Here is a 26,219-nt window from a genome sequence, read left to right as displayed (position 1 = left end):
TGGTGGAAAATATGCGTAATATGCACTGGATCCATAGGGTGGTCACTCACACCGTCAAATTTGCTGTTTACAGGTGGTTGTTCAATTGATGGATGACTGACTGCGTTGCACTTGTTGTTTAGGTCTGTGGTCATATGGTCTCTGCTGTTGTCTCTGGTAAGACGTATCCCTCTCTCTCTGATGAGGGGTGTACCTGCGTCTCTTGTTAGATGGTGTATACATACCTAACGTATCAAGCATTGTATGGGAGTCCTTCATTGAACGAAGGACTTCATCCATTTTAGCGGCGAAGAGCTGGTTCCTGTCAAATGGAAGGTCTTCCTCCTTCATTTGTAACTCCTGCAGGACACCAGATGATTGTAGATATGATGTGCAGTGCAAGACTATTGCTGTCCACTACATCCATGGATGCCTGAAGTGCCATCTGTGCTCCTTCATTACAGATTGTAGCAGGAGCCTCTTTTGTTCTGGAAGGTCATTTAGAAGTTCTTGAAGTCTAGTGTAGTTCATGTGATTGTAGTTCATGAGAGCCATGTAATTCGATATGTGGAATTGTAGAGTGGCAGAGGAGTAGACTTTTCTGCCAAAAATATCTAACCACCTGTACTCCTTATCCTGAGGTGTGGATTTATGTTGTGGCTGTCTTCATCTGTGATGGACCGAGTCCACAACCAATGAGAAAAATGAAAATCCATCCCCTTGGCCAGGACAAAGTATTTCTTGTCTGCTCTATGGTTGGTGGGAGGAACGGAGGCTGGAGTCTGCCATATTGCCTCTGATGGGTCCATAATAGCCTCATCAATTGGAAGCACTATTTTCAAGCATGTGACCGACTGGAGAATTTTCAGTAACTTGTGCTGCTTCTCTTGTACCTCCTGCAGTGCAATATCCTGGGACTCAGCAACTTGTTTAATAGGTCTTAAATTGCTTCAGGTCATCTGCAGGAGGAGAGGAAGAAAACGGGAAGACAGCCTCCTCTGGAGATGAAGGTGGCTGGGGAACCGGAGAATGACTGTCTGAGTCCGAATGAGGCAGGTTGTCATCACTGCCCACCAGCTTCAATTGGGTGGTTGTAGAAGGGGAGCATGGAGCATTGAATGGAGAAGATTGAGTGGTGGTGGCAGGAGATCTCGTTACTGTACGTGCTGGGATCACCAGTGCCAATTTATGAGCACGGTGACGGTGCAAGGAATGGGTGCAACATTGGTTCCAAGGCTCCCAAAGAGGCCATTGGGGTTGTAACTGCTGTGCTGGATATGGCTAAGGACAGTTAAACCATGAGTACTGTGGAAGGTGGTATGCTGGCTGGTGTCTACTAGAATGCCATGACTCTACTGAACCCATTGGTGAGGAATGCTGCGAGGAGAATATGCTTCCCTCACCAGTGCTGTGGCTGGTGCCCAGAGGCGACGGTGTAGGTGAAAAGGAAATATTTTCCAAAGAGCGTTGGTGTGGGCTGGATTGCAGAGTTATTGCAGAATGTGGAGGTAAAGGCAGGCTCGGCACCAATGGTGCTGGTGGTTGCAGTGTCCGGTGCCACATGAGTGGTTTTCTGGAGGGGCTTCTTGGACTCTGGTGTCAAAGCAGGTAATGATCAAGTGATCTCTCCTGCCCTCCATCTCCACCCTCTGAAAAACAGAGGCTAGAGACACCATTCCTTACCCATACTGGCTAATAGCCATTGATGTACTTAACCGTCATGAATTTATCTAGTTCTCTTTTAAACCCTGTTATAGTCCTAGCCTTCATAACCTCCTCAGGCAAGGAGTTCCACAGATTGACTATGCGCTATGTGAAGAAGAACTTCCTTTTATTTGTTTTAAACCTGCTGCCCATTAATTTCATTTGGTGGCCCCTAGTTCTTATACTATGGGAACAAGTAAATAACTTTTCCTTATTCACTTTCTCAACACCGCTCATGATTTTATATACACCTCTATCATATCTGCCCCTTAGTCTCCTCTCTTCCAAGCTGAAAAGTCCCAGTCTCTTTAATCTCTCCTCATATGGGACCCGTTCCAAACCCCTAATCATTTTAGTTGCCCTTCTCTGAACCTTTTCTAATGCCACTATATCTTTTTTGAGATGAGACCACATCTGTATGCAGTATTCAAGATGTGGATGTACCATGGATTTATAAAAGGGCAATAAGATATTCTCTGTCTTATTCTCTAGCCCTTTTTTAATGATTCCTAACCTCCTGTTAGCTTTTTTGACTGCCGCTGCACACTGCGTGGACATCTTCAGAGAACTATCCACAATGACTCCAAGATCTCTCTCTTGAGTAGTTGTAGCTAAATTAGTCCCCATCATATTGTACGTATAGTTGGGGTTATTTTTTCCAATGTACATTACTTTACATTTATCCACATGAAATTTCATTTGCCATTTTGTTGCCCAATCACTTAGTTTGGCAAGATCTTTTTGAAGTTCTTCACAGTCTGCTTTGGTCTTAAATACCTTGAGCAGTTTAGTATTGTCTGCAAACTTTGCCACCTCACTATTTACCCGTTTCTCCAGATCACTGAAATATGTTACTGTACATTTCTTGTTTGGATCTTACTGTGTGGATTACATCACATGTGTAATTTACTAATATTTTAATTTTTTACTGAAATTATTAAATAAAAAACTAGTTTATAACAAATCCTCATGTGAAAATTAGATAAAAGATATTTCTCTGAGTTGTCCACCCAACCTGTTCTATTCAAAAATCAAATTAGACATTCTCATGTCTTGTTCCTGATATTTCTCTTATAAGGTAAAACCTCTTAAACTGCAATGCAATGTGAAATGGCATAGCTCAAACAGCAGGTTTTGTCGCTTTGAAGTAAATCTTCCAAAACAAAAAGTGGAAAGTGAGAGTAAAAATAGTATAACTCCCTCTCCTACTGCTTTGAGCATATTTTCCTTCTAGCATAATATGGCATAATATGAGAATTAAGCAAGTCATTTTATATTTACAAAGTTTATTTTTAAAGATGTTTTTATTTAAATGATTTTGATCATGAGTCTGCAATTGGCTGGGATGAATTTTCTTCACTGCTTCACACAAGGGACACAATTGCTCTACAAAAGATACCTCTTGTATTCCAGCCCTCTCCTGATAATTCTGACAGCACATTTGAAAAATGAGTTCAGTGTGTGTTCACATTTCTTTCTCTCTCTTATTTTTATTCTGGCAGCAGGCAAGAAACTCCTGAAAAATTAACTAGACCAGCCACTCAGGTAAATCTGGCATTCCCTTGTGCTCTCACACTGTTAACGTGAACATCTGATTTGAAATACATTGAAAAGCAGGAATACAAGCTTTAAAACAGCAGAATGAAAGAAATTACGTAAAAAAGAATTATTTCTCATAAGATGCATTCCTTACATGAAGTACAAAGCACGAAGATGGGGATTTTTATCTGTAAATTATACCAGGATTTTGATTCAATTCACTGCCCTAGTTCTAAAAACTTTGAAGTCTGAAACTAATTCAGATATCTCTTGATTGAATTAGCTGAGAGCTCGGCTTTCCTAATCTTATTTGTACAGAAAATCCAATAGTATCTTACCAAAGCCATAATGTCTGAAATCACAAGAACGATGAGAAAAAGGCTGTAAAAAAAAAAAAAGACACGTAATTCTTAATTCATAGCCTCAGACACAATTACAAAGTTATTAGAACCACAAGGATAAATATCAATTAATATAAGATGACTTCTTAAAGTTGTCCTTTTCATTCTCTGAAAATGAATGCATTTCATGAAAGACATTAACACACAAGTAAGGTTGATATGCCTAACATGTTTGGAGCATATAATTTTATTATGGCACTTTGAAAAGAGACTTATTCAGTAACACAATCACGCTTTCACAATCGGTATCCCAAAAGTGAGTCATATACCAGCACACCTGAGCAGTCTGTCAAATGAAAAATGCTGCTGCTATTTTAAAAAGAATATTAAAAACAATTTAAAAATCATGGCCTCTGTAACAGTGTATACTGTAAATATGCAGTGGGTGACATCCACTCCTTACTGCACAATGCCTATGCACCACTTCAAGACCTCAGAGTAGGAAAGCTTGGAAGCTCCAGGAAGATTCAAGAATGACAAAAATGCTTGTGAGCATAACATTCTCTTGCACATTCTTCAAAAAGAGATGATCAGATCTGTGCTGACAAACCAGTCTTACTAGATGGAGGTCTGCTAAATGAGACTGAATCAAGAACTCCTTGACCTACTGAGAGTAAAAGTGCTCCAGTAGTTCCAAAAAGCTTTGAGAGAATGCACCTAAATCCCTTAATGCACAAAAACTTAGGAGCGTGAACATACAGTATATAGGATTACTTTTGGAAAAGTAGTGATAGAAATGTAGCCGTGTTAGTCTGGTGTAGCTGTAACAAAATACAGGACTAGGTAGCACTTTAAAGACTACTTTTGGAAAAGTAGATTTCAGTAAGTAAAATGGACTAAGTGGAAGGCAGCAGAACAAATAAAGTTTTTTCGTTTTCTTAATATTTTATTCTTACAGTAGTTTTTTGAAGTAGTGGATCACATGAAAGCAGTTATTACAATTGGCTAATGACCAGCTTGTCAGCTAATGCCATTAGAGCAATGCTGCAAAGAGCTGACCCGCTAGCAGGCAGGTCATTAAACTGTAATGGTTTAATTCATACAGGATAATCATTATAAAATATAATCAATTTACAGTGTGAAACTTCATTAGAAAGCATTATATCATATTGCTCTGCAAGCATCTGCTAGTGGGCCCTAAAAACTGATTTATTCCTTTGAGAAAAGTGAATTCAGTGCTCTATTTTCTAGCACACTGTCTTGGTAAACTAATTATGTTTCATTAGTTACTAAAGATGTAACAAATTCACAATTTTCTGATGTAGCTATACAAGCATATTTTCCATTGGAAATTTAATATTTATGTAAATAACCAGCAATGTCATAATCTTGCAAAACCCATAGTGAACTGCTCACACTGTCAAAGATTGCGCTCCCAAATGGACATCGTCTGTTGACAGAGAGCAAGTGTAAACATTCTCTGACAATTTTTGTTTTGTTGAATTTCGGTTTCAACATAAGTATTGTCAACAAAATTTGGTAGTGTAGACACAGCCATGGTGACACCTAGATGGATCACTGGCAGCTTTGGAACCACTGGATTCACCACATAGACCTCTACCATTTGAACTAATGGAGTAGTCCATACTGGTAGTTTGGCACCCTCTATGTTAACCATCACTGGTGGGTGGGTGGGTGGGTGTAGTGAGAGTCAGAAATCTGCATTTCTATTCCAGGCTCTGGAGAGGAGTGTGCTCTAGTGGGTACAGACTTCCCAAGTTGAATTCCTTCTCTCTCTTACCTGGTAATTTATCCCAGTTCTCCCTCTTTTCCATTTGCACTCCTCATCCCAGTCCCATTCTCCTTGCCTACCCAGTCCCACTTTCCTATTCTAAGGTTTTGCATTCCAGTCCTAGTTTCCTTGCCAAGTGTGTAACAGTCTTCCCCTCTGGCCTTTCTGTTCGGGGTCCAATCTCTACCCTGCCAACTCAGTGTTTCTCCTCCTTCCCATACCCAGTCCTATTTCTGCCCTGCTGTAACTTATATAAATCATGAATGTTGGATCACCTGCACTCATGTCTGCAGAGAAAGACCAAAAGCGGGAGGGAGGAAGACTGAGAAAAGAAAGCAGGGTCTTAATTGTCAGTGCTATGAAAGGGCAAAAAGAAATCCAAAATGTTTATGTCTAGACACAGACTTGTTTGAATGGCCTTTTCTTTTTTAAAGCACAATTTGTGGTAAGGTCAATGTTTCAAAATTTTAATTTAGTTGGCTTGTAAGCTATTTAAAAATATATTTGTACTATATGGAGAAATGAAATTGAAAATATATAGTTTTAATTTAAATATTGCTTACTTTTTTACATTAAAGTTCAGAAGTTTGTTTGTATCTTTTGTATTTTAAATACAGAAAACTAAATGCTTGAGCATTGATACTGGGCCAATCTTTAAAAATCTGCCATACATTTTTACTCATTTGTTACTAAGGCAAATTGTGTAAGGAGTGAGCAAAAAGTTAATGAAGTTATCAGAGTGGCTCATTGGTTATTTTAGTCTGAAAGCCAATAAATACAAATTCCTTTCAAAGTGAGTGGACTGGTGTACTAATGGAATCTGATTCGGGATATTTCACATCCTTATTAGTTATACTGCTTGTTCAACTTTTGCAACAAATCCACTCATCTACTTCAGTCATATAACATTTACTGTACCTTTTAGAAGATAGCTGTGTTGTGACTTGTATAGCTTCAAAAGCACATGACACAAGAACAAAAGGGATTACAATCTGTTTAAAACATAAATTGCATTATGGTTTAGAAAAACATTTGTTAAACAGCCTATTAGAACACCACTAATGGTCATGGAAACATTTTCACGCTTTTCAAATAGCCATATTGGGAAGCTTCAGTGTAGCACACGTTGTAGAAATAAAACATCGGCAAAGAAAGGGTGAAAATTCATTTGGTAAAGTATGCTTAGTAAGATAATACAAAAACCTGTGGCACAGCCCATCTGAAGTAAAAAACTATGAGCCACCAAGTAAGTTAATAATGAAAAAATATTAATGATCCTTGTTTCAGCTGATCAAGTCTAGCATTGATAAGTATTTGAGCAATATTTTAACACATAGATATTGCAATATTTGAACTCCCAATATGAAAGGGTGATTTCAACCCATGCTTAAATGTCTGGATGTGGCAAGGACTGAGTCAAAAAAGAATAAATATTCCACTCACTGTCCTCTAAGCAAACCTGCAGAACTTCATGAATTTTTTAAAAAAATCCCTCTCAAATGTGTGCACTGCATTTTCTTCTTTAGAATTAACCCACACTCCTTCAACTATAGAAATACACAAAGAAAATGCTTTTTAAAGGCTGAATCTGACATTTCTCACTCTTGCCTTTAATAGCTCTTAGAAAGTATAGGCTGGAAAATGGTTACATCTGGGGCAGAAAGGAAGCTGCAATTCTGCTGATGGTAAATACTGCTCAGCATCCAGCAGGTTTGGGTTCAACAAATCCCTGGACAGATTCTGTTTGCTCCTCCAACCAAATTTTCTCCTTAGAAAAAAAAGGTGACAGAGTGAACATATCGTTTACCTTAGGAATAATCTAGCAGCAGGTTGTCTGCACTGCTGTTTCTTAGTGCTATCTAAAGATTTGTGCTCCAACCAGAGAAGCACTCTTAAACCTTACTTTCAAACAGGGAATGGCAGCACAGGCAGGGAAATTGGAAGGTCAATCTTTAAAATACTTCATTAAGTTATTTATTTTGCAATATCAGAGTATATTTTGCAAAAGGACAACAGAAAAAAAATCAATACATTACTATTTAATACAGTCTGGATTGATGGAGATAATAAAATGTATGTTTCTATAATTGATATGATATGATATGATATGATATATGATATGATATATGATATGATATATGATATAAATATAAATATAAATATCCAAATAAGGCTATTATAAACCATGGGAAAATTTAAAGTTTTAAGTTATTTAACATCTTTTCAATGTTTAAGATTACTGTTTAAATAGAAAAAAATATATCTATCATAGATCAGTCATGTATCGTGTGTATTGAAGTACACCCTTTAGGGGTTTAATCTCAGAAAGTCGGTGGAAGCAGTTAGTTGCAAGCAGGATAAAATGGGTTAATGAATCTCAAAAAGATATATATTGTGTAAATTGCAAAAGAATCCATGCATGCAGGATGTATTACTCATTAATCTGTTCTTTGAGCGAACTGCACAAAGATGCAATTACTAACCTTCCACACCAGCAAGCCTCCCATTATGAAGGGATTGAACACAGTCAGGAAACAATAGATAGAGGCGGGGTCAAAACTACAGGACCATGGAAATAATAAAATACAAATTATTAAAATTTATTTTTGAAAACAGCATCTTCTTTAAAAAAAAGCAGAACAGTTCATTTTTCCTGCTAAAGAGACATTTCAGATTTTGTTCAAAATATGAGCATGCAAGCCACTTACTATATTGTCTTTCCTAAGTAACGTATTACTTGTGCTATGTATCTGAGTTTTTTTTTCATTTCTGTGTTTGTTTATAGCCTTCAAGCTGCAGCTCTCCCTCAATACTGAGTAATCTCAATGCCAACTTACAACTACTAACAGAAGTTGAGACAACTCAGTATATTGCAGGACTGGTGCCTTACAACACTTACATATAAAATAATACTTAAATACAAACACCACTAGATTATTACACTCTTGTTACTATTTTGCTTATGCTTATCTCTTGCTGTTTTGCTAGGCATGTGCTATTTGAATATTTTTTGCACTGTCCTCTCTTTTGCATTCAACTTCTCTTGAAAGGATCCAAAAGATTTACCTGTTAACAGAAGCAATATTTCCAGTACCAAAAAAAGCTGTCACAATAAAGAAAACCTAAATATGGCTAAGGAAAATCCAACACAAGAGATATATAAAAGATCAAATAAAAACATGATTTCTCTTCTGAAGGTTTCTTTGTCAGTTCAGCGCTATGTGAAACTCACTATTGTTATAGTTTCATACTACATTTAAAAGTACAAATCAGATATCCATGCCTGACTGAATTTCCAGATCCTGACTTTAAGTCAATATGGACAGCGAGAAGCCCACGTGCAGATCAGATGAATGACATGTCTGCCCCAAAAACCCATTTGAGAGACCTAGGGATACCATTTGAGATCACCTTTTTCTCTTGTTCAACTTGTGAAGGGGATATACTTTTTCATAATAATACAGTCACACATTCAAATGTAGACACTTTTGTACATTTTAATAGGCATACTGCCCATATATCATGCATACACATTTGTCTTTCTCGGTGAATTAGCTGTGGTCTCTGATCCTAGGCCTTGCCTACCAGAGTTGTTGACTCGACTTGAGACTTGCTAATTTTGTTAAATCGACTTGGTGAAAAAATTGTCTGAAAATGCCGATATTGATGGCTTGTACAAAAGTGACTTGACATTTTTTAAATTAAGACTTGAGACTTGACTTGGACTTGACAGTGCTGACTTGAAGACAACACTGTTGCCTACACTGGTACGTTTTGTCACCAAAAACTGCCTTTTGGTGACAATGAGAGCATTTACATTGCAATGTGACTTTTGTTGGGAAAAAACACCAGTTTTGGTGACCATAAACTTCTATCCCTACGAGAGACTTAAGTCTTTCCCCTTTCCTTTATTGTCAACAAAGAGCCAAGAAACTCAGTGTTTTGTGATTTCTGCTGCCCGGCAAGCATGCGCCTCCTCTGCTTTCAAAGCTCAAGGAAGTATCTGACAGCTGAGTGTGCTGTTCCATTTGGGGAACAAACAAAAACAAATCATTGGAATGCTTCTGTTCTGCCCTGCACTAGGAACACAGCTGTAGGCAGACTACTGCTGCAGGGAGAGGGCTGGAGAGACTGCTGTGCTGCTTTGACATTCCTCAGCAGAGCGCTCACAGAGCTAAGAGGGAATCCTAAGAAGTGCAGGGATCAGCTCTGCCTTCCCACAACACTGCACTGTGGGATGTTTACCCACATTGCTTTGCTCTCATCTGTCAACAGGGTACTAGCAATGTGCCCATGAAATATCAACAATGCCAGGCAGAAAAACTGGTTTGAAACTGGTTTTCACTTTTGGCAACATGTTGTCAGCACTTTTGTTGCCAAACATTCCCTGTGGAGACATAGCCTTAAAAATAAAGCTAAATATGACCAACCTTATTTCCTACACTTTTATTGTCCGAACACCACAGCCCATCTGTTATCCTATTGCTATCCCTTGCTTGCCCTCCTTCCTTGCTGCACATTTGACAAATAGAGATACAAGAAAGGTGGGGACAAAACCAATGATCTGATGAAATCTGTGTAACTGAGAGGGTCTAAGGCAGGAACTGGCAACCTATGGCTCTGGAGCTGTGTGCAGCTCTTTGACTGCACCCTTGTGGGCAACTGTTTTCTGGGGGGGGAGAGAGGGGGAAGAATTTCCAAAAAAACTAAAAGTCCAGGGGTACAGCAGGGCTCAGTTAGCTGTTAGCAAGTCTCTGCACAGCCCTGAGTGGAGTGGCTCCATGACTACAGACCCTTTAGGTAAACAAAGCAGCAGGAGCCCACTAGCAGCTTTCCCAAAGCAGGTCCATGGCCCACTCTGAGAAACACTGGTATTAAAAAGTTGCATTTTAACTATACAATAGGGTCTTCAAGAATTTGCAAGTATGATTTTGGAAGGAATATGTTAGCATGAAAAAAAAATCTGTAGCATCTACCTCCCATGAGACATCCACTGTTTCAGGTTTAGTCATTTAACCATCTAACAGTATTGCAATATTCTTCCAGTTCAGTTTTACAATTACAGTTCTGTAATAAAACTGGAAAAATCCCAGTAGCTTAAGTGGGATGGGCTGCCATCTCATCAAGATGCTAAGCATATGCAATCTGAAACTCCTTCTGGAAGACCAGACTAACGAAGGCCTAAGGCCCTTCAGTACCAGCAACTCTAAAGCCCTAATTGGGAATCTTGAAATGTTATTTTAATTTAAAATAGTTTCATGGTAGCAAAATTACAGTTCAAGTTGAAAAGTCGTTTCTTTCTTCACCACTAAATAGTCATTAACAACATTCTTATCTAAAAAAATCCTTTAGACTTGAAATTCATTGTGCTTGCTCTCAGTAAAAAGATGTACATGTTCTTGAAATAAATAAAAATATTCAGTTCTTTGACATTAAGGTGTGCCTAAGGAATTCCTACATTTGAGCTTTAAAAACTGTTCTTTTTTTTTAAAATCAAAGAAAAAATTATTTTTAATTTTTCAAAAATGGTATGATGCCAGTGCTAAACCCTCCAGTAATTTTTCTAAATTGTAAAGGTTTTGTAAAGAAACAGCAAAGCTGCCAATGAAAAAAGATACATTTTACTATACAGTAAATAAAGTTACTTTTCAGGAATGCATGTACATCAAATTCAGGTTTAGGATGCTCTCTGAGCTCACAAAACCATTTGCTCACTGTTTCCTTAACTCTAATTTTCCTCCACAAGGACAGCATCAGACCTCTTTGACTTTCTGCCACAATAGTGGCACCCACAGCTGTACACAAGTTATGCATGGGACGTACCACTGTCAGCAGAGAGGAGGAACAGCACTGGCCACCACACTACTATTTAGGTTTGGTTCCACCAGTCCTGTAGTATGATAGGGGAGCTGCAGAGACAAATGGTTCTCATTCAGTTTTGGCCCTATCACCCCTTTTTCGTGATGGAGGAGCTGCAAGGCCAAATCTGAGTGAGGGAGGCCACCAACACTGGTCTTGCATCAAGGCTGTGTCTCGGTGGCCTTCCCAGACTTGCTCCATTTCCAGAAGCTCATGTCTCCTCTCAGAGATGGGGAATGACACTACTGTGATACTGCACCCCCATATTCTTCACAGGGATCTTATTATGGAAGTATTATGCCATGATTATGATGCATTTTGTACAAGATAAGTCATATGAGAGGTCATTAAAAAGTCATGATTTTCTGAATAGGATTATCCCATTTGTGTGTATGGATCATTTTTGTATCTGAAATTAAGAATATTGACTAGGATTGTGTACTTCAAATCGGTTTACATGGAAAACACCTACAACAAACCTTTCACATGCAACAATGAAGAAGCCAGAGGGGGCTGATGACTTTTCAGCAAAGGCAATGGGGCTGTGGAATAGTTTAACTGTTCAATGAGCTTTTTGGATAGCCTGTAAACAATGTCTCTATGATACCACAAGGACAAATGACCAAGCCACATGATTCTGGACTCCATTTTTGGATACCAGTATTTTTCCACAAGCAGGTCTGGGAACCAAGTTCTGAAAGAAAGGAATTCCTGCCAGATACTAAAGCTATAGAAGGCAGAGAGTGACATCACCTGTGGTTCTTCATTCCCCACACAAGACCTCTAGAAATACCTGAGGAACAAATACTGGACTGGGGAAAGGGCTGGACCCAGGCTAAAGGGGTTTCTAGCCTATGTCTGAAGACCTGAGAAACACAAGCTGTAAAGCTAATGCAGCTTGTGCCTTAAGAATCTAGAAGTCTGCCTGCACCATCAATTAGGGTGAGAATCTGCTATTCATATCCAAGCTAGCTATAGCATATTAAGCTTAGGTTGTGGTTTTATTTATTTGCTAGGTAATTTGTTTTGATCTGTTTGCTTATCATCTATTTTTTGTAATTAATATACTTAATTTATGTTCTAATTTAAACCAGTAAGTCTGCAATGAAGCATGTGAAAAATGTAGCTCAAAAGGCAAAACCTGTTACATATGCCCCTCCACACTTGGCATGTGGTAGTGGTGGTGGAGGCAAACTCTCTAAGCTTATAATGTACAGTTCCCTATGCAATGCCAAGACGGCATAATTTTGGGTTGATATTCCAGAGGCGATGTGTGCCTGGGGAGCTGCAAGTTGCCTTGGCTGCTGTCTTTCTATGTAACTGCAGCTGTGTGTGTGCCCTTGCCTATGTGTATGCTGGTGGAAGTGTAAGTCTGAGAGCATGTCTGTAGCTTGTCACAACAGCACAGTGAGAGAGGGAGCTCAGGCTGGTGGGTCAAAGGGCTCAGTGATACCCCAATACCAAGTGGCAACCTGGGGGAAGCGCATGGTCATCGGTATGCTTTATGAAAATGTACTTATGAATATGACATAACTGGAAAATACTTTATGCAAAATACTTTTTGTAAGGCATCATCAGAAAAGTAGCAATCTACTGAATATGATCATCCCATTTGTACGTATGTATCATTTCTGTATCTGAAATTAGAAATATTGGCGGTAGATTTATGATCAATGTATTCACGTTTGGGAAAAGACTATTACCAGCCCATTAAGAACAACAATGAAGAAGCCAGAGCTAATGGGCCATTAGCAAGAGACAACTGACTAGGGAAAAATCATCTTCCTACCGTCCTGCTACACTGGTACTGACTCATGGACTCTGAGGTGCTACTACGAGATGTTTTCAGCATCAGGTGATATGATCACATCTACGCCTGAACAGGGGGAAGGAGGCGTTCCAGTTTGTGAAAGACGCTTATCGGAACAACCAGGAGAGTGAGATAATACATTTTACAAGTTTCTTAGGCCACGTCTACACTACAGATAAGATTGAAGCAGCCACAGTTAATCTGCCAGAGTTCGAATTAGTGGGTGTAGTGAAAGTGCCAAAATTCAAGTTAAGATACTTCGACTTAAGCTACACAATTAACATAGCTGAAGTTGCATATCTTAATTCGAATCTATCCCCTAGTGTAGACCAGAAGTTAGTGTATTGTTTACCTCGTATGTTCTATTTTGTTTAGTAACATACAGTACTCTGTGTGCTTATGACCACTTAAATCCTACCTTTTGTATTTAATTAAATCACGTTTGTTAACTAATAAAACCAGTGTAAGTAATGGTTACCGGGGAGGAGAGGGAGAAAGGAGTCTGTGCATCCCTCTCTTTACCCTGAAAAAAAAGAGGGCATACCACATGAGCTCGCTCCATATTTTATACAGAATAAGATGGAAAAATGTAAAAAATAGCAAATAGTCCTACAGCACCTTAGGGTATGTCTGGACTACAGGGCTTTTTGTTGTTTTTGTTTTTTTTAAAGTGGCCTTTTTTCGAAAAAACTTCACCAGCATCTAGACTGCTGTTGTGTACTTTCAAAATTAAATCAAAAGAAAGTGGCAGTTTTTTCGACAGCAGTAAACCTCATTTTATGAGGAAGAACACCTTTTTTCGAAAGAGCTCCTTTGAAAAAAGGCATTCTTGAACACGAACAGCGTTTTTTCGAACGAGAGAGGCCAGATTGCCTGGGTGCTCTCTTTCGAAAAAGCGGAGCACTTTTTTGAAAGTCATGTGGCTGTCTAGACGATCTCTTTCGAAAGAGGCTTTTAGTCTAGACGTACCCTTAGAGCCTAACAAAAGATGTAAACGGTATCATGAACTTTCGTGGGCACAACCCACTTCTTCAACGTAAGATGGATTTATCTGTGGTTCAGATCCCATTGAGGCTGTGCATTTGGGCGCTGAGGCAAGTTTCTCTGGCTGAGCCTTTCCCAGAGATGATCTGATCTCAGCGTCTATATTATACTGTAAAGGGCTGTCCTCCTAACTCTGTGTCCATGCTGGAGGAGGCTGGAGGGCCTGACAAAATAGGTGAGGGGCACACAGAAGGGCAGGTAGGCAGGCTCACTGCTATTTCAGCAAACCAAGTGACAGTTCCAATGAGGTCTCTGTGACCAAACCTGTCAGGAGTAGTTTTACTCCTGTCAAAACTATGTTTGAACAGGTCAAGCTGGAAGACAGGGGCTTTTAGCAGCAAGGTGCAGGTCCAGCAACTGCAGGGGATGGCTCCAAAGGAATTCATGGTGTGACCATGGGTTACATTTTTGGAGGGTTCGCCATTCTATGGATTCAAAGGTTGTATGCTCTAGGATTTTGATTTACCCTCTTCAAACTAGTGCCTATGAATTAAAGCACAGTAAGATCCTAAAAATTTTCTTTCTGCCTCCTCCTTCAGCTCCAGTCAAGCCTGTTTCCCCATGAACCAACACTAACTCTTCCTAGAAAATCCCATAATCTGTCTAAATGACAAACACTGCTCACTGCCAAATCTCCCTCATCTACCTCCAGCCCAATGACAATCATATCACTAGCTACCTAGCCTTCACAATAAAAAAAGAAATTGTTATTAGAACAATTTAGTTTTAGGAATGTTTAGTTAGTCTGCTATGAATTTTTTGAAAGGATTTTCAAGCCAATGCTATAAAAAAAAAAACAACAATCACCCCCCACAAACAGAAACAGACACAAAAACAGTGTGTGCGCACCTATCTGCAAGAATTTACAGAATTATAAAGTGGAGTACTTTGCATTTGTCTTATTAAAATTCATCCTATTTACCTCAGACCATTTCTCTAGTTTGTCCAGATCATTTTGTACAATAATCCTATTCTCCAAAGCACTAGTAACCTCTCCGCATGTGATAACATCTGCCAACTTTATAACTACCATTATCTAAATAATTGATGAAGATATTGAACAGCAGCAGTCCCAAAACCGATCCCCATGGAATCCCACTAATTATGCCTTCCACCATGACAGTGAACCAATGATAACTTCTCTCTAGGAATGGTTATCCAACTAGTTATGCACTCATCTTATAATACCCCCATCTAGGTTGTATTTCTCTAGTTTGATAATCAAATGGCCATGCAGCACCAAATGCTTTACTAAAGTCTAGGTATACCATATCTACCGCTTTCCCCTTATTCACAAGGCTTATTATCATATCAAAGAAAGCTATCAGATTGATTTGACATGATTTGTTCTTTTCAAAGTCATGAGGTTGCTTATCACCTTATTATTTATTTTCCATATGTTCTGAAATGGATTCCTTAATTACTTGCTCCATTATCTTTCCTGACATAGAAGTTAAGCTGACTGGTCTGTAGTTTCCTGGGTTGTTCTTATTTCTCTCCCTATAGATGGGCACTATATTTGCCCTTTTCCAGTCTTTTGGAGTCTCTCCCATTCTCCATAACTTTTCAAAGAAAATACGAATTGCTCAGATATCTCTTCAGTAAGCTCCTAGAGTATTCTTGGAGGTTTTTAATCAGGCCCTGGTTAGATTTAGACATCTAACTTGTCTAAATAATTTTTATCTTGTTCTTTCCTATTTTAACTTTCAAAACTACCTCATTTTCACTAGCATTCACTATGTTAGGTGTTCAATCACCATCAACCTTCTTGGTGAAAACCAAAACAAAGAAGTCATTAAGCACCTCTAATTTCCACATATTCTGTTTATCTATGTGAGTTAAGTCAGTTTTCTGAATTACGATCTGAAAGATCTAGATGTTTGCTTATCTCATTCACAAGGCTGAATTTGTGACCTAGAATATCTTAATATTAACATATTACCATAATACAGAAGCAGGAATCATTTAGTATAACCTTTTGCTAATGTGTATATCAGGGCATCTTTCAGTACAATGCAATAAAAAACTTGGAAAGAGGCTACACTGAGAATAAAGTTCAACTTTAATCATAATGATCCTAAGAAACTGAGCATTTCTAAAGGGACAAAGAATGGAGTTCCAGGTGGGCACAGTATGAACTGGCTTTTACATCAGCAGATCAACCAAGAGATTAGCCTGGTATTTTGAACAAAGGCCTGAATCCGATAATCTTTAAAAGAGGCTCTTAGTGTATGAATTCAGCAATAATCCACCAAGAGTGCTAAGTACAGTACATTGTGAAATTGACCCTTGTGCTACTGGCCAGTCTTTTCACTGGAATCTAAATTACTGGGTCATAATCACCACTTTCCAAAGCAGGCAAAAGGATACAAAGAAAAAAGACCTGCGGATGTCATCCAGATGGAGCTGCCGAAAGTGAGTTATATCAATAGTGTAGGAGAAGTCGAGAACAGCAAGCTGTGAAGAGAGCAAGAAAAAAAATCAATACATGTCAGTGGCTCACTTGGATACTAAGGATATATTTTAATGGATTCAAGGAGGAATTAACTCACTTCCCCAACAACAGATACATTTCTGATGAAAACTGCAAACTTTTCCTATAGTTTTCTCATACTTAATGAGTCTGCCAGGGATATATTGCATAAGTAGAATGATCAAATGAACCCAGAGGAGCTTCAGAATCCTTCTTTGGTAAGAAACCATTCCCGTACCTTTGGTTTAGTATTTTGCTACCTTTTCTTTCCCCCCATCGTAACTGTTATTTTTTTAAAATACATCTTCACTGCTCACAGAAACAGACAGATAAAATCTCCAACTATAAAGACTGCAATTATCCTCAGGTGAGGTATGGTGTCAAAGGAGATACTAAAAGACTTCAGCTTCTCTACTCTGCTCTCCACATGACACCTCTTGACCTGGGGAGAAACTATCTTCAGAGTTTAAGAGGACAATGAACTCCTTTTCATTGGAAATAGAAACATCTAATGTGGTGGATCTGAACTATAGACCACATACTGCTTAAAATAGTCGCATATCAACAGAGACCTCCGATTCCTAAATGCAGGACATTTTGGCAAACATTAAAGAGGTGTTATGTTTGAACTGTTGTTGTTGGCTTTATTTTAAGACTGTAAAAATAAAATGAAAGATTTCTTCTCACTAAAAGCAAGACAAAGGTCACAAAAAAAGGAAAAATTATAATGCTACCAAATCACTGTCTCAAGGTTACGTATATTCTTTTCTTGGGCAGCTGATTCATATGGTCAAACAAGGAGAACCAAAACCGTGCATCTTTCACACTGTGCTTGTATTTCTACTATTTAAGATTTAAGGAAACAGGTGCATGTGATATTCATAAGCCTCAATTTGTTAAGTTATGCAAACCAACAATATTCACAATTTACAATTATAATGCTCTGTCTTGTATCAATAAATGTATCTGAAGTTTTAAAACTGCATTCCTGAGGTAAAAAAATACAGTAATGGCCTGATCAGCACTTGTGAATACTTCTGCTGCAATTCTTCCACCCTGACTTACACATTATTAATCTCTGAAATTTGTTATGTTGTTTGTAGCTCAACATGGTATCACTATGCCTCTGGGTTGATTGTCTATAAACTACAAGAGCAGTGAAAGCTCAGAACTGTAGTTTCTCCACTACGTAATTTTGGCAAATTCCCAAGCCTACTTGCCAGTGATTCTCTATAATTGTCATCAATGATGATGGGTTCCAGGAAAGTAGGGAGGGCATAATATTGTACCACCTGTCCAGTTCCGAATGGCTGGAGATCTCTGTAATAGACATTTTGGTTCTAACAGACTGGAAAGCACAATAACAGCCTAGACTAAAAGAGGAATCGTAATGTGATCATGGGTTCAGAACATCACTGGCATAATAAATATCAAAGGCAAGAAAATTAAATTGAAACATAGTTAAATCCCTTCTCAAGGCAAATTCAAGAATTTGCTAGTGTGAAATCAGCTAGCGGAACCCTGTCTGCATGATCAGAAATAAAAGATCAAACTGATAAGATAGGCAGGCAGAAATTATTGACTCTGTAGGTACCGCATTTGGGTAATTTCAGAAATCAAATGACTATTTTTTTTCAGACTTCATCACTAACACTTCTGTGCCAAGTCATTTTATTTACTGTATTTAGATTTTCCCATCTGAAACAGTAACAGTATGCTTATTCTAGGAAGGGCTTTCGCTACTTATTTAGAACTAGTATTAAACTCAATGGGCAAAGTCCCATCTCTAACTTACAGAATATACTCCTTCAGTCACATTGATTTCTTGTGCTCTTAGAAATAGCTCTAATAAGGAATATATAAAATATATTTTATAAATCTCTTTCATGTTTTCTTGTGAGATGGGCAGTTGATATAGGCTTTGCATATTCAGATTAGGTACACGAGCTTTGCTACAAACCATTCAATAAAAACTGTTAAAGATATTTAAAAATCTGGCGTAGCTAGAAGAAAAACCATAATGAAATGGAACTACAGCCATTACTGGGCAATTACACCATATTTTCTAGTGGAACAGCTGGGAGATTTTTTGATAATAAATCAAATGTAACTATCTTGAAATGTTACCTTTGGTTTTAGTGAATCACCATAGTGCTGCAGTGCTTCTTTTTCCATATATATCCAAGCAAACATCAAACCAGACAATACCAGTGGAAAGAGAGCTTCATATCTAAATACAATTATTAAAATAATACTAAATATATACATAAAATCATAACAAGCATAACATATTCAATTATACTACTAATAAATGTTCATTAAGATTGACTCTCCGTGAATATGATCAATATGTCAGAGATTGAAAAAAACTCTTTGAATTTGTCTGAGGGGAATGTGTGGAGGGAGATTAAACATGCTTGGGTTGACTGTCTGGAGATCAACTGATGTGCAGTATGATGTGACAAAAACATTAGTTTGTTTTGGACAGACTGTGTTTTGCTACTTCTATGTTATTATGTTTTTAAACGTATGTCAAAGGAAAAGAGTGTCCAGGGTTTTAGATGGGCAAATTTTGGTGTACATTTTCTTAAGAAAGAAATTGAAGTAACATAAATAAATAAACGTAGTTCTTTTTTTGAAGGGTTTGAATGTTATTTCTACTAGTGCACTAAGGCCCCAGAATGTTTAAACTGTTTTAAAAGCTGACTCCCGCCCCCAACTAGTCAGTCTGATCCTTTACGGGTGTGAGTTTTTGAGCACCCTGAATTATTGAAATTCCATCAAGGGATACAAGAACTATTTCTAGCTTATACTTTATTCTACATTTGCCAACATTATTCCTAAGTATCAGAGGGGTAGCTGTGTTAGTCTGGATCTGCAAAAGCGACAAGGAGTCCTGTGGCACCTTATAGATTAACAGATGTATTGGAGCATAAGCTTTCGTGGGCAAAGACCCACTTAATCAGATGCATGTAGTGGAAATTTCCAGAGGCAGGTATAAATATGCAGGCAAGAATCAGGCTAGAGATAACAAGGTTAATTCAGTCAAGGAGGGTGAGGCCCACTTTTAGCAGCTGATATGGAGGTGTGAACACCAAGAGAGGAGAAACTGCTTTTTGTACTTGGCTAGCCATTCACAGTCTTTGTTTAATCCTAAACTGATGGCGTCAAATTTGCAGATGAACTGTAGCTCTGCAGTTTCTCTTTGAAGTCTGGTCTTGAAGTTTTTTTGCTGCAGGATGGCTACCTTTAAATCTGCTACTGTGCGTCCAGGGATATTGAAGTGTTCTCCTACAGGTTTTTGCATATTGCCATTCCTAATATCTGTTTGCATCCATTTATTCTTTTACGTAGGGACAGTCCAGTTTGGCCGATGTATGTAGCAGAGGGGCATTGCTGGCACATGATGGTATATATTATATTGGTAGATGTGTAGGTGAATGAACCAGTGATGGTGTGGCTGATCTGGTTAGCTCCTGTGATGGTGTCACTGGTGTAGATATGAGTGCAGAGATGGCACCAAGGTTTGTTGCATGGATTGGTTCCTGAGTTAGAGTTATTGTGGTGCAGCGTATAGTTGCTGGTGAGAATTTGCTTCAGGTTGGCGGGTTGTCTGTGGGCGAGGACTGGCCTGCCTCCCAAGGCCTGTGAAAGTGAGGGATCATTGTCCAGGATGGGTTGTAGATCACTGATGATGCATTGGAGAGGTTTTAGCTGAAAACTGTAGGTGATGGCCAGTGGTATTCTGTTGGTTTCTTTCTTGGGCTTGTCTTGTAGTAGGAGGCTTCTGGGTACATGTCTGGCTCTTTTAATCTGTGGAAGTTGGAGGCATGAAGGTAGGCATAGCGGTCAGTAGGTTTCTGGTATAGGATGATGTTTATGTGACAGTCACTTATTTGCACTGTGGTGTCCGGGAAGTGGATCTCTTGCATAGATTGGTCTAGGCTGAGGTTGATAGTGGGGTGGAAGCTGTTGAAATCATGATGGAATTCTTCCAGAGTCTCCTTCCCATGGGTCCAGATGATGAATATGTCATCAATGTAGTATAGGTAGAGAAGGGGCGTTAGTAGACAAGAGCTGAGGAAGCGTTGTTCCAGGTCAGCCATAAAAATGTTGGCATATTGTGGGGCCATGCGGGTGCCCATAGTGGTGCCACTGGTTTGGAGCTATATATTGTCACCAAATCTGAAATAGTTGTATGTGAGGATAAAGTCACAGAGCTCAGCCACCAGTTGTGCTATGGCATCACCAGGGATACGTTCCTGACAGCTTGTATTCCATCTATGTGTGGGATGTTTGTGTAGAGAGCCTCTACATCCATGGTGGCTAGGATGGTGTTTTCTGGAAGATCACTAATGCATTGTAGTTTTCTCAGGAAATCAGTGGTGTCACGGAGATAGCTGGGAGTGCTGGTGGCATAGGGTCTGTGTAGAGAGTCCACATATCCAGACAGTCCTTCAGTGAGAGTGCCAATGCCTGAGATGATGGGGCGTCCAGGATTTCCAGGTTTGTGGATCTTTGGTAGTAGATAGAATAACCCCGGTCGGGGCTCTAAGGGTGCGTTGATTTGTTCCCGTGCTTGTGTGGAGAGTGTCCTGAGCAGATGGTGCAGTTTCTTAGTGGACTCCTCAGTGGGATCTGAGGAAAGTGGACTGTAGAATTTGGTATTCCTAAAAGCTTTCCAACAGAGGGAAGCTGCTAATACTGAAAAAACTCCCCAGCTAATCACTTGTATTTCTGACTAATAGTGTCCACATGGGAAATTATTCAGCATTTACAGCCCCATGTAGACTTGCCTGAAAGATTATAGCATTTTTGCTAGGTGCAATCCATTCTCCATTAAGTATGCTCTGAATAGGACAGTGAGACAGAAAAAAACGTGGGATCCTTATTACTGGCCACTAAAGGATTATCTTCGTTCTGAGACCCTGAAGAATCATCTTTTAAATATAATGCAGGCTACTTTCTTAATAGGGTCTATCAGCCCTTTGGAAAAATTTTACTTCACTGGAAACTTCCCCTTGGGAGAGTGTGTTCCCACTATACTCTATGTAAGCCCTGGCTACTCATGAATGCCAAGTGACTTGGAGAGGGAAATTCCTTTTTCTGCTTGAGGACACACTACTTTTAGCCATGACAGAGAGACTGGATTCAGCACTTCCATAAATCCAGGTTTTAGGTGACAAAGAGAAAGAAACAGGAGGAGCATTGACTGACATAATCTTGGCCTCTAAGGGTATGTTTAGACTACATTGCTCCGTCGACGGAGCCATGTAAACTAGCTTACCCGGCATAGTCAATGAAACGGGGACTTAAATAATCCCCGCTTCATTAAAATAAAAATGGCCACCACGCTGTGCCGACAATCAGCTGATTCAGTACAGTGCGTCAGTCTAGATGCGGATCGGTCAACAAGGGAAGCCTTCATCGACCGCTCCCTTATGCCTCATGAAACGAGGTTTACAGGAGCGGTTGACAAAGGCTTCCCTTGTCGACCGATCCGCGTCTAGACTGCCGCGCTGTGTTGGATCAGCTGATTGTCGGCACAGCGCGGCGGCCATTTTTATTTTAATGAAGCGGGGATTATTTAAATCCCTGCTTCATTGACTATGTCGGGTAAACTAGTTTACATGGCCCCGTCGACAGAGCCATGTAGTCTAGACATACCCTTAGTTATTTCCTTAGGGTATGTCTACACTAGCCCCCTAGTTCGAACTAGGGAGGCTAATGTAGGCATTCGAAGTTGCAAATGAAGCCCGGGATTTAAATATCCCGGGCTTCATTTGCATCTTCCCGGGCACCGCCATTTTTAAATGTCCCTTAGTCCGAACTCCGTGCCCACGGCTACATGCGGCTCGGAGTAGGTAGTTCGAATTAGGCTAATTCGAACTACCGGTACAATTCGTTCCATGAGGAGTAACGGTAGTTCGATTCAGAAATCCTAATTTGAACTACCTACTCCGTGCCGCATGTAGCCGCGGGCACAGAGTTCGGACTAAGGGACATTTAAAAATGGCGTCGCCCGGGAAGATGCAAATGAAGCCCGGGATATTTAAATCCCGGGCTTCATTTGAAACTTCGAATGCCTACATTAGCCTCCATAGTTCAAACATACCCTCATTCTCTAGAGGCTAACACCACATTTCAATTCAGAGTTGTTCAGAGGATGTGCCACAACTTCCTCTACATGTGAGAAGGTATAACCACCCAGCAGTGTTCCCTATAAAGTGTGCACTTCTGCTGCTGCTCAGGAGAGATTCATATGCTGCCCCGCTAATTAGCAGAGCACCTAGTTAGGCTTTTGTTTCTATATTTGCACATGCTTTCGTGCACATAGAAAACATTATTTTAAATATGGATGGAAAAAATCCATACATGGATGGAAAAGATTAGAGGGGAACATTGCTACCCCACCCTTTCAGAGGGAGGTATGACACTACACAAACTTTGTTTTTTGTTCCTTTGACTCCTAGTTGTAGAATTTAGGACTGTCTATTGCACCAAAAAAAATCAAAAGATGTAAATTAGAAGCAATTTCGTTTTTTCAGTCCAAGTCTGTACATATACATGCCCTACAACTCACTGCCTGAAGAGTGTTGGAGAAATAAGGTGCATGTATTGAGGAAAGTTATGGGACATTTTGTATAGTTCATTAAAAAAAAAAACAGACTGTGGAGTTTTACTAGGGAACAAACTTTCCACCTTTATAAGAACATGCATCGATTCAATAACTCCCCTTATTCCCCTTCCCCCATTCAACACTTAAATATTTTAGTTTAATATATAAGACACCATCCAATTGTAAATGAAAAAGCAAGTACCCTGTGCTGAGGAGTAAGTAGGTTGACATCAAAGAGAGAATTATGCTAAGAAGTCGCTGGAAGAAAAATGTGGAACTCAGTAATGGCGCAAGCAAGGATGAGGCTGTAACAAATGGAGAACTATATGTCATTACCACAAGAACAAGAGATGTATTATCTTATTTACACTACAAAGATAAAATGTCACACCTTTGCAAATATTATGCATGGAGGTTCAAGCCAGATTATGTTTGCCCTGAGCCATTTTCTGGAGTTAAATTATTTACAATCTAACAAAAGTATCACTTAAATTATTTATTTTTAAACTTTTATTAAAATATCTCTATATTCTCTACCATATTAATTGTTAATAAATGTTATCAAATTTTGGAAGTGCTATTGAAAACATTTTATATATGTAAATAACATCAATTTATCAATTTTAGTCTTGAATGAGCAAAACCAGGAATGCTTATAGAAGCTTTTGTGGTTGTAATGAACAAACCTTTCCCTTTTGGGACTTGGGTTAATATCAAAATTATTTCACAAGTGAAACAAGTGACTTTCTTCAATCAAGTGTTGAGTCCACTTTCAGATTTACATCATAACTTGCTTATGACAGGCTCTGAGCAAAAAGGAAGAGAAGGGGCATTATAGATCAGGACAGGCAGTAAGGAAGTAAGCATGGCACCTTGTTCCCATTTTGCTCATTTCCTGTGATTACTACCATTCATGGTCTTTTAATGTTAGAAGAGAGTCCTTTCCCGACTGTTTGGCAGAGTATGTTTTTATCACAAGTCTAGTATTAATCATACATTATGTGACAATGATTGTCCATACATCCACAAGGAGAGCTAAAAAATTTAAACCCCAGAATAAGCAGTTAAACCAATTGACTGAATTCTGTTATTGCACTAGAAAATTATGTCAAGTAAGATCTTTTATGAAAAGCTTGTAATGCACTGAAGCTATAGATCATGAGATCAGTATATGGGGTATGGTTATGAATGTACATATAGAAAATTGTAATTGTGGAGCAGCTTCAGCACATGTTGACTGGACAAAGACTAAGCACTTAAATCCAATCTCTTCTGGTTGGGGAGGTAGACCTTCACTACCTACATCCTGAATCAAAAGAGATTGGATTCAAGTACCCAGCCATTGTCCGGCAAAGAGGAAAAAAACCCAATGAAGAACCATGAAAACAAATAGGAACAGTTTGACTCTCAAATCTGTCTATGTCGGCTATCTATGCCAAAAAAATGCCTCCCATTGGAATACATAATGCACCTCTCTGTAAGCGGTCAACAAAAGAATTTTTCTTTCAATATAGTGCTGTCTGCACAGGGACTTACATCAGTTTAACTACACTGCTCAGGAATGTGGATTATTCACATTATTATGGTTCTGCTGAAATATTCAATACATCTATGGTGCAGGATATGGAAGAATTTTTGTACAAGTAATTTTATTTTTTGTCATATCATCACCCTTCAAAAGCTAGACACATGAGCGGAGGCAGTTTTCAGCACATCTTTCCTTGTAATTCTAATCATCTACTCTCCTCTAACTTGTTTCCAATTTCATATTATTCTTTCACTTGCTAGTGTTAATAAAATTCACACACACAAAAATGAACCTAGCTAGGATTCCAGTCCTGCACAGAAATTGACACAGGTTGATTCCAATGACCTCAATGGTTTGTTGCGTTGGTAGGGATCTGCCTACAGAAAAATTGACTACAGAATTGGAGTCTACCTTATAAACACAAGAAAAACAAGATGATAGTACTATAAAATGCTCAAAGGCAAACTGAAAAGAATAAGAAAAGCATATTTCCTCTGTTACGTTTCTGTTGTAATATAGTAATTCCTCATTTAACACGTGCCCGCTTAACACGTTTTCGCAAGAGCACAATTTTTTTTGTAGGGAACTTTTTTGAATTACACGACCGTCCCTGGAATAACACGATTTCCCCAGCTGGCACATTGCCGGCGGCTGCGTGGGGCTTCCCCTGCCTCCCTGCAAAGCGATGGAGGTTTCGCCGCTTACTGCGCCATTCCCCGCTGACTCTCCCTCACTGAACACCTTGCCCCCTCTCCTCCGCCCCCGCTTGCAGGCCAGCGGCTGGTTTCCCCAGCAGGCCTGTCACCGGTGGCTGCGCGGGGCTTCCCCTGCCTCCCTGCAAAGTGGCAGAGGGTTCATTGCTCGCCACGCCATTCCCTGGCGACCCCACCCTCGCCAGACGCAGTGCGGGTCCTGGCAGACCCGTCACAGGGGCATACTCCCAACCCAATCCCCCTCTCGTCTCCTCTCCTTCCCTTCCCCAGAGCCAAACACCTCCCCTCCCTGCTGTAACCCAGTCCCCTTTCTCCCCCAACCCTATGTCCCAGTCCCAACAGACACCACTGGTTGAAACGCAACCCCCACCTTTTCAATTATTTTCAATGGGAAAACTGACCCCCGCATAAAATGTTTTCACTTAACGCGATCATTTTCTGAAACCTATCTATAGTGTTAAATGAGGAATTACTGTAATCTTGAATTTTACTGTAGATTATTAGGTACAAAATGCTCAGACAGAAGCATGATTGTTAAAATTGACATTGTGTATGACTACACAGCAGGGCTAAAGTTGAATTAATCAATTGCATAGCTTAAGTCAAAATAGCTCAATTTGGCTTTTGGCACTGTCTACACAGCAGGAAGTTGAAGGAAGAACACTCTTTCTTCAACTTCTTTTAATCCTCGTGAAATGAGGGTTACAGGAGTCGGAGTAAGAAGTCCTCCAACTTGACATTATTTCAAAATAATGGCTTATAGTGTAGATGCTCACTATGTTATTTTGGATTGACATCAGTTATTCAGTACGTTACAC

At 39.3% G+C, this 26,219-nt stretch overlaps 1 protein-coding gene and 1 long non-coding RNA gene across 7 annotated transcripts in view; one reads left to right on the top strand and one right to left on the bottom strand.

Moving 5' to 3' along the window:
* Positions 1 to 26,219, bottom strand: part of PIGN (phosphatidylinositol glycan anchor biosynthesis class N) — a 160,175-nt gene that overhangs the window by 18,600 nt on the left and 115,356 nt on the right. For 2 of the 5 annotated variants that reach the window (XM_075921388.2, XM_075921391.2), the window contains 7 exons: positions 23,363 to 23,465; positions 18,669 to 18,771; positions 16,439 to 16,525; positions 8,422 to 8,477; positions 7,839 to 7,914; positions 6,274 to 6,347; positions 3,561 to 3,603 (listed from right to left, as the gene is read on the bottom strand). In XM_075921388.2, the coding sequence (XP_075777503.2) occupies positions 3,561 to 3,603; positions 6,274 to 6,347; positions 7,839 to 7,914; positions 8,422 to 8,477; positions 16,439 to 16,525; positions 18,669 to 18,771; positions 23,363 to 23,465 (542 nt within the window). Of the gene's footprint in view, positions 1 to 3,560; positions 3,604 to 6,273; positions 6,348 to 6,386; positions 7,124 to 7,838; positions 7,915 to 8,421; positions 8,478 to 16,438; positions 16,526 to 18,668; positions 18,772 to 23,362; positions 23,466 to 26,219 lie in introns of those variants that run through there. The other 3 variants (XM_075921390.2, XM_075921392.2, XM_075921393.2) reach the window with 3 other exon arrangements.
* LOC142827196 (uncharacterized) overlaps positions 1 to 26,219 on the top strand; it is a 92,062-nt gene that overhangs the window by 41,418 nt on the left and 24,425 nt on the right. The gene's annotated exons all lie outside the window — the stretch shown is intronic.

Source organism: Pelodiscus sinensis, chromosome 2 (assembly GCF_052426305.1).
Source record: "Pelodiscus sinensis isolate ZL-2025 chromosome 2, ASM5242630v1, whole genome shotgun sequence".
NCBI lineage: Eukaryota > Metazoa > Chordata > Testudines > Trionychidae > Pelodiscus > Pelodiscus sinensis.
The sequence above is the reverse complement of the archived record's forward strand: the minus strand, read 5'-3'. Positions and strand labels throughout refer to the sequence as shown.